Source organism: Aptenodytes patagonicus, chromosome 10, assembly GCF_965638725.1.
Source record: "Aptenodytes patagonicus chromosome 10, bAptPat1.pri.cur, whole genome shotgun sequence".
NCBI lineage: Eukaryota > Metazoa > Chordata > Aves > Sphenisciformes > Spheniscidae > Aptenodytes > Aptenodytes patagonicus.
Window position 1 is genome coordinate 19,991,706 of NC_134958.1, and position 16,159 is coordinate 20,007,864.

At 39.4% G+C, this 16,159-nt stretch overlaps 1 protein-coding gene across 6 annotated transcripts in view; it reads left to right on the top strand.

The window, feature by feature from the left end:
• TLN2 (talin 2) overlaps positions 1–16,159 on the top strand; it is a 209,946-nt gene that overhangs the window by 173,465 nt on the left and 20,322 nt on the right. For all 6 annotated transcript variants that reach the window (XR_012996198.1, XM_076348381.1, XM_076348382.1 and 3 more), the window contains 4 exons: positions 1,812–1,997; positions 7,326–7,433; positions 11,244–11,349; positions 15,139–15,263. Coding sequence is in view for 5 of the 6 variants with exons in the window: in XM_076348381.1 (XP_076204496.1) it covers positions 1,812–1,997; positions 7,326–7,433; positions 11,244–11,349; positions 15,139–15,263 (525 nt within the window). In the remaining variant the exon portion in view is untranslated. The remainder of the gene's footprint in view (positions 1–1,811; positions 1,998–7,325; positions 7,434–11,243; positions 11,350–15,138; positions 15,264–16,159) is intronic.

Sequence of the window (16,159 nt, forward strand, 5' to 3'; positions counted from 1 at the left end):
TTTATTATGAAATGATACTACCAGTGATACATAGCCTGCTATCTGATATTCTGTCTGAGCAGGAATTAACAATAGCATGGAATTCTCTCCCAAATTAGGTGTTAGACCATGACAACTGTTTTACTTCCTCTTTAAGATATAAAAGTACAGCCTCCAGCTGCAGCTTTCAGTTATTTTTTTTACTAGTACACTAGTCAGTGACATAAATTAATACCTGTGTGTTTGTGAAGAAGCCTGATTTTTTCCTTCCTTTACTTACAGACCATTTCTATAAAAAAAACCTATAGACACAGTCTTCAGCAGAAAATATTTTGTTGTATAGTCTGTGGATTAGCAATTCTTACACTGTAACTGCACTGGCACACTTTTGCCTTGTCAAGTGCTCTCCATAAAACATCTATTTTTCATTGTGTGAGCAGTGTTGTTGTAATGAAGAAATAACTCTTGGTTTGTTTTTTTTTTAATTTTTTTTTTTTTTTTAATATCTGTTTATAGTTGTTGGGAATTCATACAGTGTCTGCAGTGGTAAAAACTCCTGATTCAGTACCTGATCAGGAATGTTCTGTACAATATCTAGTGCATGTTACTGTTGTGTATGCTCATGAAGGCCTGGCTAAGTGTTGTGCATTATCACATCTGCTTTCTCAGTCTGGTTGGTATCTCTTTGAAATTTTCCTCCTTTTGCTTTTCCTTTTGTCAGCATTGCTAAGGAATGGGTCTGTGGTGGTGGTGGTGTCATCTCTTTCATGGGGAGAAAAGTAGAGTACTAGGAGAGGGTCGAGAGGAACTGAGGATGGCACGTATGTGCTCAAGAAAATGCGTCGAGCTTGACTTGGAACTCCAGGGGACTGAATCTGAGCAACATTGAGGGATGTCCTTCAGATATTTAACTAGACTTCATTTTTTAACATCACTTCCATTTCTGGAGCGAGAAAGTGAAAAACTGATGAACCGGGAGCATGGGATAGACCAGGCTCTTTTTTGTCCAGACATTTGCATTCTGTAACCACTAGCCTGCTTAGGTTGCACTGTGTGTAGTCAAGAAACCTCTCCTGATTAATTGTGCACTCCGAATTGCCCCTGCACAGTAAAAGAATGGTAAGCAAATACAGACTAAATCTTGGGAAAAGGAAATATAAGATAAAAGTAAGGTTACCCAGCTCTTACTACCTACATCTTACCACAGTTCATGTATTCCAGTATTCATGAGAGTATTGTGTACTGCCAGATAATTTGAACTATCTTCACACGATTCACCCTGCAAAATTTTCTCTTTAGGTTTCGAAGGGAGACTAAGTATAGCGTAAGAGACAACGCTCCACCTCCACTTTTTTAAGATACATTTGAATATTTTAGTGATGCTCTCAGTCTGTCCTGCACTGTGCTATCAACAAGGGCTTCTAGGGCCCAGCCTTTGCAGGGGAAGGATGTCCTCATGTGAGTAGACCAGCCTAAGCAGCAGTCAGGATAAAAAAAGAATATAATTAAAGGAATAGTAATTCTTTTGATCCTGTAACACTCTGAACAGCTGTCTGTAACACACTGTCATCCAGGTAGTTAAATGGCAGATGACATGAATGGGTTAACCTTTTTCGGTATGCTTCCCTCAGCTTATTGTTTCTCTCTGCTGTCTGTAGGTGAGCAGGCTTATCAGGACCAGGCTCGTGACAAGCACAAATGATATTCGAGTGCTCCAAATATGTTTCTAATTTCCTGCTTTTCAAAGGCTGCTTCCAGTTGCTGTCTCTTTCTCACGGTTGTTCTGCTTTGACTTGAATGGTATCAGGCTTTCCTTCTGCTTTCACTTTTAGGTGTTTCAGTCAAGCGAGGTTCCAGAAAAGACATCATCACCTGAAGAATCAATCCGGATGACGAAAGGAATCACCATGGCAACTGCCAAAGCTGTTGCAGCTGGGAACTCATGCAGACAGGAGGATGTGATTGCTACAGCAAATCTGAGCCGCAAAGCAGTAGCTGACATGCTAACAGCTTGTAAGGTAAAGATTCACTTCCTTGCCTAAGACGGAATTTTTTTGGTTTTTGTGTGCCTCTAAATCCCTTGAATGTTACAGTTTCTGTTCAGTTTCTTTGTATTAATGCTCTGCTTTTCAGATGAGAAAGTTAATGGTTATGATAATTTTAAGAGAATGTCTCTCAGAATGGATTTTCTGTGCTATGCACAAAAAAAGAAGCAGCACTAATATTGCCTATTTTCTTTTTGTGAAAATGAGAAGTTTTATTTGACCTGAAATTTCCTAGTTTTCAGTCTCCTATTAAACTGGAAGACAAACAATCTGTGCAAGTAGTAGAATATACGAATAATCCTATGGTCACAAATATGATTTCAATATTTCTAGGAACAGTGAAAGGAACGGTGAAAGGAATCACTCAGGTCTATTTTTAGTAATCCTTTCCCCCCTAACCAAACCTGTCTGTTTGCTCAATTTCTTCTGTGCTTTTCAAAAATGTGTTTTGCCTTTGCACTAAAAATATTGGTACCCTGTTTTCTACACTTGCTTGAGCTAGACAACTTTCAAAAACTAACCTGCAAAACTGGGGGAAAGTATGTGTCATTAAATGGCTATTAAGCCATTTGGCTTTGTTCTGATGATAAAAATGATCTAGGCATAAATTAAAAAAAGGGATTATAAACATCTCATTCCTTTTGGTCCTCAGTAGTAACACAAAAGTGCCTTTGCCTGTAAATTATATTTATTTATTTTTGCCTTTACATGTATGGAAGATGATAGTAAAATAATGGTGCTCCCTGTGAAGTGTCTGATTTTCAGTATTTGGTCAAATTCTAACTGCCTGTGTCAGTCCCAGATCAATTTTTAGCCTAATACTGCCCAGGTGGAAGGGTTTATTTTGTTTTTAAAATGATCCTTGTGCAAAAGTGCAAGTTCTAATATAACTTAGAACTGGATTTATACAAAACCATTGAATGAAACTTTTTATTTTGACTTAGTTTTCTGACAGGGTTTTTAGTGTCTGACAGTTCTTGACCACTTTGCGTGCTTCAAATTTTGATTCTGTCCTCTCCATTTCATAAACTCAGAAGGTCAACAAAACAAAGCAGCTCTAATTTGCACGGGAAAATTAAACAACTGTGCTGCTTACATGAGAACTACCATAGCCTAATATGTCTCAGGTACAATCCAGTTAATTGAAACTTCGAAGGGAGGCTAAGAACAGTTCACAGTTGTGCAACGTTCTGACAAATCAATTCAGGCATGAATTCAGATGCTGAGGCGCACTAAACATCCTTTGTCATTTGGAAGTGGCTAGTGCAGACACATTTTTGTTTCGATCTCTCCAAACAGGCAGCAAATTCTCAGGAACAGAATCCTCTGTTTCCAGAACTGTTATAAACACACTCACATACACAATATACAGCCCGATACGTAATTTTGAACATTTAATTATGAACATTCATCTTTTTATGTTTACATTTGCTCCCAGTTAATTTAATGGTTTCGGAGTTCCTGCACTGCAAGCAGCCGACAGGATGAAACTTTCCTGCAAACTGCACAGTGGAGGTCAGGGATGCTGGAAGAGCGTTCGTGGTCTCCCAGGGAATTACCTTCACAAAGAAAGCAATCTACAGAAGGAAAATGGCTGGGAATCATTTTACTTACCTGTAATGATACACTGACAAGGAGTAAGATCTAGTTTTATCTTGTCTAGCTTTCCTAAAATCAAGGGCGGTTTATTGGGCAAACAGGAATAAAAGTCTCCAGGTATACTAATTTTATGCACTATCTAAAATGTATGACAAAATAGCCATGTCATTTAACAAAGCTTTTAAATACACAGTTTGTACCAGACTTTATTTAGAAAATCCCGTTTCTACAAATTTTGCTCAGAGACTTAGAAATCGTATGCCATTAATTTCTACAAATCGATTACTGTACATGGCATTTCCATGATAAGCCACATCCCTTGAATTTTAGGGGTAGGAACCAGCAGTCTTAGCCTCACTGTGCTGTAAAAGCTGTGCAATGCAGTGCAACTTGTTTTTTGTGGTATTTGACAAATACTGGCGGGGTTTCCAGTGTGATTAAGCTAGTCTGTACAATAAGCGCCGACAAATAATCAGATTTTGATGTCCTTTGGGCTAAGACAAAACTGAGTGTGTATGATCTATGGTAGAATTGTATAGAACATAACTCAGACTTCCCTGGTGTCAGGAATTTAAATTTAAAGTTCTGTTTCGTTGCCAGCTGCCTAAGGCAAGTAGTATAAGGGATTCGACTTATTAGCAGTTATATATATGCTTGTGCTTGTTCTGCTCTACGTGAATTTACAGTGCTCCTTACTAACTCTATGCTTATAAGTAGATGTCATTTCAAAAGACAATGAGGTTGATTACTGCAGGATACAATGAACCAAAACAACTTTCATTAAAGTCAGTGGAAACACTGTAATTACATTTACTGAAGGTTAGAGCAGGCCCTAAGGTAATAACAATTTCTGTCTTTATTACCTATTCGTATAAAATAATGACTGTGCAGTAAGTAACCTGTGCGTAATATCACTATTTCTAATGATTGCTGTTGGAAAGGAAACAGGTATGAAAGGTCCATCAAAAGCATAGAAAATAATTGAAGTGAGTAATGACTTAGATCGTTACATAGCCAGTAGATTGAGGGAAACGATTATTCACCTTTTCTCAGCACTTATTGCACTGCATCTAGAATACTGTGTCCAGTTTTGGGCTCCCCAAAAGAAGAAAGGCACTGATTAAACTGGAGCCAGCTCAGCAGAGCCCACCCGGACGGCTGGGGCTGGAGCACAGGCCCTGTGAGGAGATGCTGAAGAACTGCCTGTTCAGCCTGGAGAAGAGATGGCTTTGGGGGGACCTCACAGCAGCCCTCTAAAACCTACCAGGAGATTGCTGAGAGGGGGCAGTGTCGGGCTATTTACATGAGGTGCATGGCAGGGGGACGAAACACAATGGTCAAAAATTGAAACATAGGAACTTCCAATTATTCCACTGTAGGGATAATTAAGCATTGGGACAGGGGCCTAAAGAGGATATGAAATCTCCATCTTTGGAGGTTTTCAAAGACCTAAGTGATCTGGTCTGAATTTAATGTTGACCCAGCTTTAGGCAGGAGGTTGACTACATGAATTCTCCAGGTTCCTTCAAACAGCACTGATTTTTTGACTCTGACTATCTCAGTACATTTTACCTCCGAGTTATTCATCAGTGCTGACGGGCTAGAAGTTGTAGTGCTAGAGTCAAGTAGTGCTTGCTGCCTTACTGTTTTGAAAGAGAAAATGCGGGCTGATAGTGAAGAGAAGCCTCAACCTGAGGAAATAAATGTGTATTCTGGTTCTTCGGACACATGTTTCAGTTTGAGATGCTTCGGCAGGCTTTCTGTGCAAGTCTGGAGAAGTAAACATTTCTGTTGTGAGTCCTAACTGGTGTAGTGAGATTTCTGTTGGGATGTTTCTGGGTTGCAAAAATGTCTTCCTAAAATGATTTTATCACCTCTTTAGTCTGCTGGGAAGTATATGGTTTGTTTTAAGACTCATTGAATCTTAAAAATGCTCCCAAAATATTCTGCTATCAGTCTTGACTACGTATGCAAAGCATAAAAGGAAGTTTATATTTCTCTCCTACAGATGTTTGCTCTAATTGCATGTGTAACAATAAAATTTAAGTGCAGAAGAGGCATATTAGGGTGCTTACAATGTATTCATATGAAACACTGGGGCATCCTTCTGCCCTATTTGAAAATGAAAAATAAGCTGTTCTGGATTTTTTGGGCTTCTGGAGCTTGTTTGAGGTATGCTGAAGATGGGGAAAATCCTACCCTGCTTCCTCCCATCTCCTTTCCCTTCAGATTATTTGTTGACAAGATGAAGAGATGAAGGTTGCTAATGAGAGCCATTTTTGTGCTCTGCTGATGAACTTCCCGGCAGAGGGAGCCCATAGACCAGCTCCAGGCCCAGCTGACAACAGCGCTTGCTTGAGATGTTGAGGGTTGCAGGAAGGGCTCAAAATGAGTGAGCAGCAAGATAATCCCCCGTCCCAGTGGAAGATATGAGGCTGCAGGGGTGGAAGGAGCTGTTCTGTAAGAGGAAATGCGAATTTTTAAGATTTTTTTTAGGAAGTTTCACTTGTCAACAACTAGCACTTCTGTTCAGTAAAAAAGTTCCCTAGAAGTTTATTTTAGAAAATACAAGGCTTGAATTGGCTGCAGTTTTCACTTTTTATTAAATATAAAATGGTTGAATTAGTCAGGCTTATGTCAGACATTATACTTAGTGGAAATCCTTAAGAAGTCAAACTGACCCTGCTGCTCTTCTCTGTATTTAAACAGATGGTTCCAGGACTGCCTGTTGCTGTCTTAAATCCCTATGTCAAGCTAAAGCCATTAATAAGCTTTTACTTACAATGTGTTACCAGATAACAAAAAACAGCTAATGCTTTTTTGGGGTGGGTTGGTTGGTTTGGGTTTTGTCTCTCATGTAGAATAACGATATCCTGGCACTTCCATAGCACTTTTCATCTGCCGTTTGCAAAGCTTTCTATAAGGAACAAACTATTATCTTTATCTTGCAGAACAGAGAAGGACAAGTGAGACGGCCACATTTGACCCGCCCACTGGGCTGGTGGTTGACCTCTGATTGGCCCAAAGTCTTCTGGGGCCAGCCCAGGGCTTTGGTCTCTAAACCAGATGGCCATTTCTGCTTTCATTCCTTGATGGGAGGCTCTACAGGCTTACAATTAAAAAATGGTTTTAGCATATTTCTAACCTGTAAGATGTAAACGGCCATTTGTGGGTGGCAAAAGTACAGAATTTTTATTTTTGTTGGTATTAGTAAAAAAGAAGAGCCACAATAGCATAATCTTTGCACTGTAGAACAGTATATACACAACCCAAGAGCCCATTCCAGCCCCAAGGTGTTTTCCAAGTGATATATCTTCATTAGAAGAAATCATAAATCCTCTTGTATCTTCAGATGGTTCTTCAAGGGTTTCTCTATTTGTTCTCAACTGGCAGAAGGAAGTAGTCCTACTGCTGACAATACCTAAGGAAGGACACTTAAGAAAGACTGCACATGCACACCCAGACAGGAGGATGTGCTGATACAAGGAAAAGTATTCCTAATGCCATTCTCAGAACTGGAGCTCTGCTGCTCTTCAAGCACAGTTTGCTTACACCTTTACAACAGAAATGGCTGGCCCTCAAGCTCAAATGTCATTTGCACATTACGAAAAATCTCTTCCCTTCTCTTTCCTCTATCTTCTCTGTGTTGACCTCCTCTTGTGGGAGCAGTTTTGGGGTACTAATGTTGTTTTGCCTCCTCAGCAAGCATCATATCACCCAGATGTGAGCGAAGAAGTTCGAGAGAGAGCCCTGCGCTTTGGAACAGAATGTACCCTGGGATACTTGGAACTCCTGGAACATGTTCTCCTGGTAAGGAGTTGTCTGGATCCCTTCCAAAAAGAATAATCTCTCTGACCTCTTTCTATAGTAGCTGCTGATAAAAACGTGTCATCAGTTTGTCACAAGATTATGAACAGGTTTTTTTTCCTGTTATTCAGGAAAAGCAAGCTAAAGTAAACTCAGTACTTCAGCTCAAACTGTGAGGCAAAAGGAAGACTGGAAGTACTTAAATGGGACTGAATTCTGGATCAGATCTGGAGGCAGTACAGGTCCTGACCTAAAAACGGTCCCTGACAAAGAAATTAAAATAAAACACTTCAGCACTCTTTTAAGCCCACTATGAGCATTAGACATATTAGGCACGCTCCTGTCCTCCAGACCAAAGAGGTTACATAATCTTTATGAAAGCACTTTTACATGCCTTTTGCAGTCCTGATTCCGGGAAAATAAGAGGCACCTACTCAATGCCATCCCCAAACCCCAAGCCAGCACTGCCTCACAAAGAGCTCACCAACTCATGTCAGACATGACACCCCCAAAGCTCTGCATAAAACTTCTCCACTCAAATCCAAACTCGTGAATCCTGCTGTCAGTTGGCTTTTCTTGACCATACATAATTATCACATAATATATTGTTCTTCTGTTCCTGTTACATTTTTAGGAAGCAATAATGTGTGTTTGAACTAACATTTGTGAGATATTGAAGTTTCTGAAGGTGTCTTAAATTAGCAATCATTTTCATGGACACCCAGAGATTTCTTTTAAGTGGCTTTAAGCTGACATATTAAAGTCTCTGAAACTGAAATTTGCAGCCACTAACTGCAGATTAGCAAATCCAAGTCAGCTTTACTGCTGAGAATACAGCATGTCTAATCATTTGCATCAACTCGCTGAAATATACATAACATAGAAGTAAAGTCACAGTTATGCTTGCCACTAGCAGGGAAAATAGTTCAAGAAAGATTGAACTTGTTAATGTAATTCCTAGAGCTGCATAGCAGTAAGTAATTTAGCATTAGACGTGTGATCCATTTTTAGTTTAGAAGTACTTTGGGGAGTTTTTCAGATTTGGTCTCCCGAACTCAGTCATAGTACTTGTTTCAAACTATATGGCAGAACAGACCAAAGACTTGAGTCAATTTTTGCTCATTTTATTTTTCTCTGTCTGCTTAAGTAAAGAGGCTTAAGGTAAGAAAGGCCTGTTCCTCCAATGAAGTGGAACAGGCCTTTCTTACCTTAAGCTGCTTTACATTCAGGGCCCTAAAGCCGTAAGAAAATTCCCCCCCCTTCGATGTTTGCTGCCTTAGAAAACTGACTCTGACCCAGACTACAACCACAATTGAAGAACATAATGCCTGCATGGAAAAAAAGATGTATGGAATGGTAACTTCATCTTGACTCTTTGCTGAAGTCTGTCTAGAACTAGTCGCATACACACGTAATACACTCATGCTGTGCTCCATAAATGTAAACAGGATCTGGAAAGTAGATGGAAAAAAGATCACTTTTGGAGGAGCATTGAACCAAGTAAATGACAGACTTTTTGCTCTAGGGACTTTTGCCCTCTTTCCCCTGACTTCTAACTCTTGGGAGTTGTGGCAGAGACACAGTCTAGCTGTAATCGAAGTGATTTGTTTGCTTGTTCTGTGGTTACCTGAGCTGTTCTGCCATACACAATCTTGCTAAATTAATGTCCTAGCTCAGATTTGTCTTGCTCAGATAAAAGAAAATGATAGCAAGATGGTTTCAATGTCAGACAATCCTGTTGCTTCCTGATCCCTGTTACTCTGGTAGTTTAGAACCCCTAGGTCTACAATCTCATTTAATTTATAACCTGCAGAAATGCAGATCATCTCAGATTAGAAATCTCCATTTAGTCCACATGGCACCTTGTGATACGATTGTTAGTAAGTTCAGTCATGCCCTTAGTAGTCAGGCTAGGGGTGATTGCATGGGTGTCTCAACACAGGGATGCCAAGGAGTACTATTCAGCAGCCATATTTCTTTGAAGATGATACTTTTTAGGTGCAAGAGTCGTCAGATGCAATATCTATCTTAAGCCAGTGTATTGACTTGTGCAGAGGTTGCATTGTGCAAGCGGCACAAAACTGACTTGATTGCTCAAAGGAATATTCCTCTAATCACCTACCTAGAGGTAGGGTGCGGGAACACACTAATTAAAGCTGTTGGGCATGCACAAATTCGTATAAAACAACTTGGAAGTTGTATTCTTAGCAAGGTTAAAGACTGACCTGCCCTCCTACATATTCATATGCTCCACCTCGGTCAGTATTGATGCATGCTGAGTTGAGGGGAAGTCTGAAGCTTTTGTTGTTGTTCTCATGCCATGCCTGTACATGACTCTGCAGGGGATGAGAATCTGCTGTGAGTTCTAAATTGGCTTTAAAACAATGCAGTTTGTAAACCACCTAATTTTAAAATTTGCCTCCATTTGTTCCGTTCCAACATTGTCACCGCTGTCATAGGTAGCACTAGTGTCACAGTTGCTGGAGCAGAAAATGTCATTCTTTGCTATAGTCCTGACCACATTTGTGTGTTTTTGGACATTTTTGCTTCTGTGGGAAGATAACCCTTGAGATGCTCAGTGCTAAATTTCTGCCATGCTAAGGGATTATGCAGTCTATAAACCTTGGTTATAACTGTGGTGTTACATTTTGTTAGCATTGCAGATTGTTTAGCTATTGAGGATTCATGTACTTCTGTTTACTATGGAAACTACTTGACTAAAGATCATCCTTAGGAAGCAGGAGACCAGTCCACCCATACATTGACATGGCAGTTCCAGAGAGAGAGAATTCCTCGTGTGGCAGAGTTCTCACCAGGCCAAGTTAAGAAAACAATTCAGTTTAGTTTAGTTCTGTCAAAGTAAGGGGTTAGGCCTTTGACTGCGAAATGGGAAACATGCTTACAAAAAGATAGACTGTATTTTCAATGTGTGCCTAGTTTTCGGAGCTGCTTTGCGGGGGAGTTTTTGAAAACATTAAGAAAATGCACACCTGAATGTGACTTTTCAGACAACCTCTTGTTTAGCTCTTAAATCGCTCTATATATCTGTCACTCTCCTCTCAGAAGTAGTTTTTGAGTGTACGTGAATTTCCAGAACTTAATCTTTTTCTCCTTACAGTATGGTAATTAAAAATGCAAATGTTCCTGTTCAGGGGAAGAATTCAACTTCGCTGTCTGAATGTCTGATTGTTTTCCATTTGAAGAAGCACAGTTTAATACTTGATGCAAATTCAGTTCAGAGCTGTCTTTCTTTCCCTTCTATTTAAGGGTCTTGCCAGGATTGGCATTTCCATTGTGTTCACCATTGCTGATTTTTTCTAGAACAGGCAACTAGCGCTAGCTTGCAGAACTCTGTAATTCTATTTCTTAGAAATAGTGACCAACCAGTTTGTTAATACTAGAAAATTAGCTCCTCTCCAGCAGTTTAGAAAGACTTAGCCTGATGCGTAAGTATAACGACTATAATATCTGAGAATGGAGTGCTAAAGCTGTGTGTTCCTCCCACATAGTCACACATGCACCTCTGTTTCGGTGAATTCTGTCCTAGTTTTAGCACTGAGAACTTCCAGATGATATCGTCAGTTCCTGTAGAAATGTAAGGCAGTGCCACTTTCCTAGTATGCATCAGATGTTGCAGTGCAAACCTTTGCTCCTAGTGATTCATTGGCAATTGTATTTCTCTCACTGGACTCATGTTTTCTCTCAGACGATTGCTGTATAAAATAAATCTTTCATTAGCGTGCCTTGGGAATGTTCCAGCGTTCTCTGGAATCCTTACTAATATGCATTATTACATTTTACCTTTTTCTCTAGATCCTTCAAAAAACGACTCCAGAACTAAAGCATCAGTTGGCCTCTTTCTCCAAGCGGGTTGCTGGTGCTGTTACAGAGCTCATCCAATCAGCAGAAGCAATGAAAGGTGAGTTGGGCAGCCTGGCTACCAGTACAGTGTGCTTTTTACTCCAGAGATGATGATCTGTCATTTTTGTACTTTAAAACAAAACCAAAAACTAACAAAAACCCTTTTAGTATGTTCTAGGTGTCTTGGTACCACCTACTTCCATTCTTTTAATTTCCCTGCTGGTATTCACGTGTTCACAGTGTTGGTAAACATGTCTATTTGACCCTCTTCCACTTCATATGATCTGTCATAAGTCATCTGTAAATCATGTGGCCTTTGAAGATGGAACCATGAAGAAGAGCACTCGAGCCACAGTAGCAGAAAACAAAATACAGTATCACTCTTCTTGAACTGGTGGCTGAATTGTAATTGGATGGCTGGTTCCTGTCCTTACACTCATGTTTGTTCAGTCAAAATAAGTCCTTTGCTTTGCAGTGATAGTTGCTTTCCAACTTCAAATAAAAGGGGATACCGTCACCTTACTGAATTAATACTCAGCCTCTAGCAATGATGTCAATTAGTGCTTACAGTCCTCTGTCTGACAAAGTATGTTAATGAAACAATGAGACTTAAGAAAACTGTGGTCTGGATGATTTCCTGAACTCTTAGAATTGAACAACTTGTGGACAAATATAAATTTAGCACTCAAATAAGCAATGAATTCCATTGCTTAGCAGAAGTTCACTGTTCTTATAACAGATCAGTGATATTTTTCTCAGATACTGACTTCCTTAGTAAAATTTTTATCCAGTGATGCATGCGAACTCATAGGACAACAGTTCTAACATTCTACATTTTAAATGAGATTAATACATATTAAGGGTGGTGTTATTAAATATTAGACCACTACTGCTGAAGCACATCTACTACCACATTTACTGCAAACTTTAGTCTAAAGAAATCTTCACAGCCATCAGAAAGGCATATGAGCATTCTAATCTCATAGGTAATAGAACGCTACAGTAAAATATTTTGAATAAAGCATTGTAATCGCTTTTTTTAATTCTGCCCCCCCCAACAAAGGCTTCTAGTAAATTCGTATTTGTTCAATCATTCTTTCCTAAGCTTGGCCAGAGAACACTATACTCATTTTTCTCATATTCTGAGTAATATACGCTGCAGGTTTTCCTCGGTTATTTCCTGCTTTTATCAGTACACATTCCTTGGAAAAGAATCCTGACTAAACACTTTTCATATATGAGAATCCCTTATTATTTTCTGATGGGTTTTTTCCCTCTATGTCTTAATATAGTTACTCTGTTTCATATAACAATGATCTACATTATGCTTTTTTCCTGATCAGGTAAATTTATTGAGTTCTTCAGCCTTTTCTGCACTCTTTCTTATGTTTCGAAATTTCCATTTTCATTTGCTAACAAGCCAAGGCAATATCAGAATTTTTCTATTCCCTAAATGCTTTTTAAAAATCTTTTTATTGTCCTCATCTTTGGAGACGTTTATTCATTTCCAGTAGTTTTTACACTTTAATTCATATTCATTAACATAAAAATTTACTTTTTATTTCTTTTTTCACTTACTGCCTGTAGGGGATTTTTTTTATACACTTTAGAAACTTTTGTGGAAAGTAAAATGTTTTTTAACCATTCCCAATTTTCATTCCTAATTTTCATTTATAGACACATGATAAAATTCTGTCTCCTAACCAATTTAGCATGTAAATGTTTTCACCTTTGTGAAATGTCTTTTTTTGAAGAGGAACTGCTACATTTTACAAGTTTGGTTTTGACTGTGTTTATACATGCTACCCATATCAAAAATATTTTTTTCCCTGCTTATCTGCCAATATTAGGTTTTAATATAGAATTCCTTCATCTTGTACACCATTTGAGCTGAGAAATTGTCTTTGGTAATGTTTTGATATTTGATATAAAATACATACATACTATACAGGGATTAGCAGCATGAAATGTAGCTCACTAGGATTACAGTACCATGTACTTCAGTTCTCTCCCAGCACATCATTTGTATCAGAAATAGTGTGGCCAGCAGGAGTAGGGAAGTGATCGTGCCCCTGTACTCGGCACTGGTGAGGCCGCACCTCGAATACTGTGTTCAGTTTTGGGCCCCTCACTACAAGAAGGATGTCGAGGTGCTGGAGCGTGTCCAGAGAAGGGCAACGAGGCTGGTGAGGGGTCTGGAGAACAAGTCTGATGAGGAGCGGCTGAGGGAACTGGGGTTGTTTAGCCTGGAGAAAAGGAGGCTGAGGGGAGACCTCATCGCTCTCTACAACCACCTGAAAGGAGGTTGTAGCGAGGTGGGGGTCGGTCTCTTCTCCCAAGTAACTAGTGATAGGACGAGAGGAAATGGCCTCAAGTTGCGCCAGGGGAGGTTTAGATTGGACATGAGGAAAAATTTCTTCACTGAAAGGGTTGTCAAGCATTGGACCAGGCTGCCCAGGGAAGTGGTTGAGTCCCCATCCCTGGAGGTATTTAAAGGACATGTAGATGTGGCACTTAGGGACACGGTTTAGTGGTGAACTTGGCAGTGCTAGGTTAATGGTTGGACTTGATGATCTTAAAGGTCTTTTCCAACCTAAACAATTCTATGACTCTGTGATCATAAATAGGAGCCAGCCATTTTGTATTATCCTGTAATTTGGTCATCCATAGCAGAAACTGCCTCATTCTGTAGCTGGTGCAATGTTGATCCATAAGCATTCAAGGTTATTTCATTTGATGTTTGATGTATCAGACGTGGGTTATGCTATTCCTGATGCAAGTGCCAGTATCCTTCTCCCCAGTCGCTCTTCCTTAATAACGATTAATGTTTCAGTTGATATTTTAATATTAGGTTCACCCAAACTTTCTAATCCAGTTTCAGTCAGTTTAACAAGGCCTTGAGAGATTTTTTCTTTTGTTTTTTTCATTCTAGCTTAGTCTTCCTTTGCCTGGTGTACACTGTTTCCCATCCTTTTCTGTTTCCATCTGTGACGCCACTTCCTCCCCTTGCCCTTAGAGTTAGGAACTTAGAAGTTCTCTTTCTGGTTTCCTTTTCTCTCTCTGTCTGATTTTCCTTTTGGCTGTTTCATTGCTTCCCTCAATCCAGAATATGGATGCTTTCTGAATCTTGTCATCCACAGAATAATGTTATGAAATTGAGAATAATAATGCACTGAGAACTTCTAAAAATCTGAGATCACCTCCAGCCAAGTACTCATTTTGTGGACCTACAAAATTTCTTCGAGCCAAGAGAATGCCAAAAACTCAACCAAAAAAAAAAAAAGTTGACCTTTGGATATGTTACAGAAACTGCTTTGGCCTTCTCTACGTTGCTGTTAGAAACACATAGCCAAAAGCGTGCTTTCTTCAGTCAATATTAGCTTCATCTCTAACCACTGCCAAAAAACAGACTGAAAAGTGTGCTGTGGATGATTCTGTTGTCTATAACATGTCCTCTTTATCATTCTCTCAGACTTCTCAATGTACCTTACAACTTGGTCAAGTTAGAAACCATCTTAGTAAGAGCTCTGATAAATGAAATTTGAGTGACAGCTAGTTTTGTTCCCAGTATGGACAGTATCCCTTTTTGAAGCTGCTTTGCTTACACAGTTCTTAATTAATTTACTTTCATAACAGAATAATCCTGCTAAATACTTTTTTCACTCTGACTTACATTTTGTTCTCAGTGGCATAAACTACAGTGTTTTTATGCCACTATGGTACTAAAATCAGCTTTCTACGATGTGCATTCTGTATTTGACACTTGAAGTGTGATTGTAAATCACCCTGTTTGAATGGCAGCTCACAGTGGCACTGAAGTTATTGTCTTCATCTCCATTAATTTCAGGGACAGAGTGGGTGGATCCAGAAGACCCAACAGTCATCGCAGAGACAGAGCTACTAGGGGCTGCAGCATCAATTGAGGCTGCAGCAAAGAAGTTAGAGCAGCTGAAACCAAGAGCCAAGCCAAAGGTGAGTGTCCATCCCCATTGTTTCTTTGAAGTTAATAAAGCAGAAGATGCATATAGCCCACATATTGGTGTATACTTTGTTACTGTCCATGATAATGGTATAAACAATCAAACCTTGCATCAGTCTCAGTGCCACTAGGCACTGCACTGGATGGGACTTACCCCTGAAGGAAGAGGGTAAAAAGATGCTTTTCAGGGAGTGAGTCAAGCGCCAGCCGTGAGCAAGCAAAGGAAGAAAAGCCAAATGTTAGAAATGTTTTTAAGAGTTACAGTATCATTACTGTTGATTATTTACTTTTATGTTTCCAAACACATTTTACTGACGTGAAAAGTCATTCTCACTTGCTTTCCTTTGAAGACCCTTTGTTCTCATCTGAATGTATGTAGTATAGCAGGAGAAAGCAGCAGCAACACAGAAGGGGTTCAGCAGAATGCGAAAGACCTTCAGGATTTTCTAAGATTAACAACATAGCATTTTATGCCATGCTAAAAGAGTAGCTGCTTCAGTATCAAATCAGATATGTGGTATGACCATTTCAATGTAATTTTCCTGAAGGAAAATAAATTACAGTTCATTATGAAAGCAAGTAGTGTTGCATGTTGCCAGGTCATTTCAAACGTGTCTCTGAATATATTACATAAAATTAAGCCAACTATTTTCATGCGTGGTACATAGGGAATATATGAAACTGCTGTTACTTATGGTTGTATGCACAGCTCACAAGACTGGATCACAGAGAATTGGTACCTTTTGCCTAGTGTGCAATAACAGGCAGGTTTTAGAAGAAATTACCATGTTGCCTAGAATTGCATCTCTTTAAAATGAAAATCATGCTTTGGTTGTGTAATTGACCTCAGAAAAGGACTGTTTCCCTGTTTATGCTGCTTTGTAGGTGC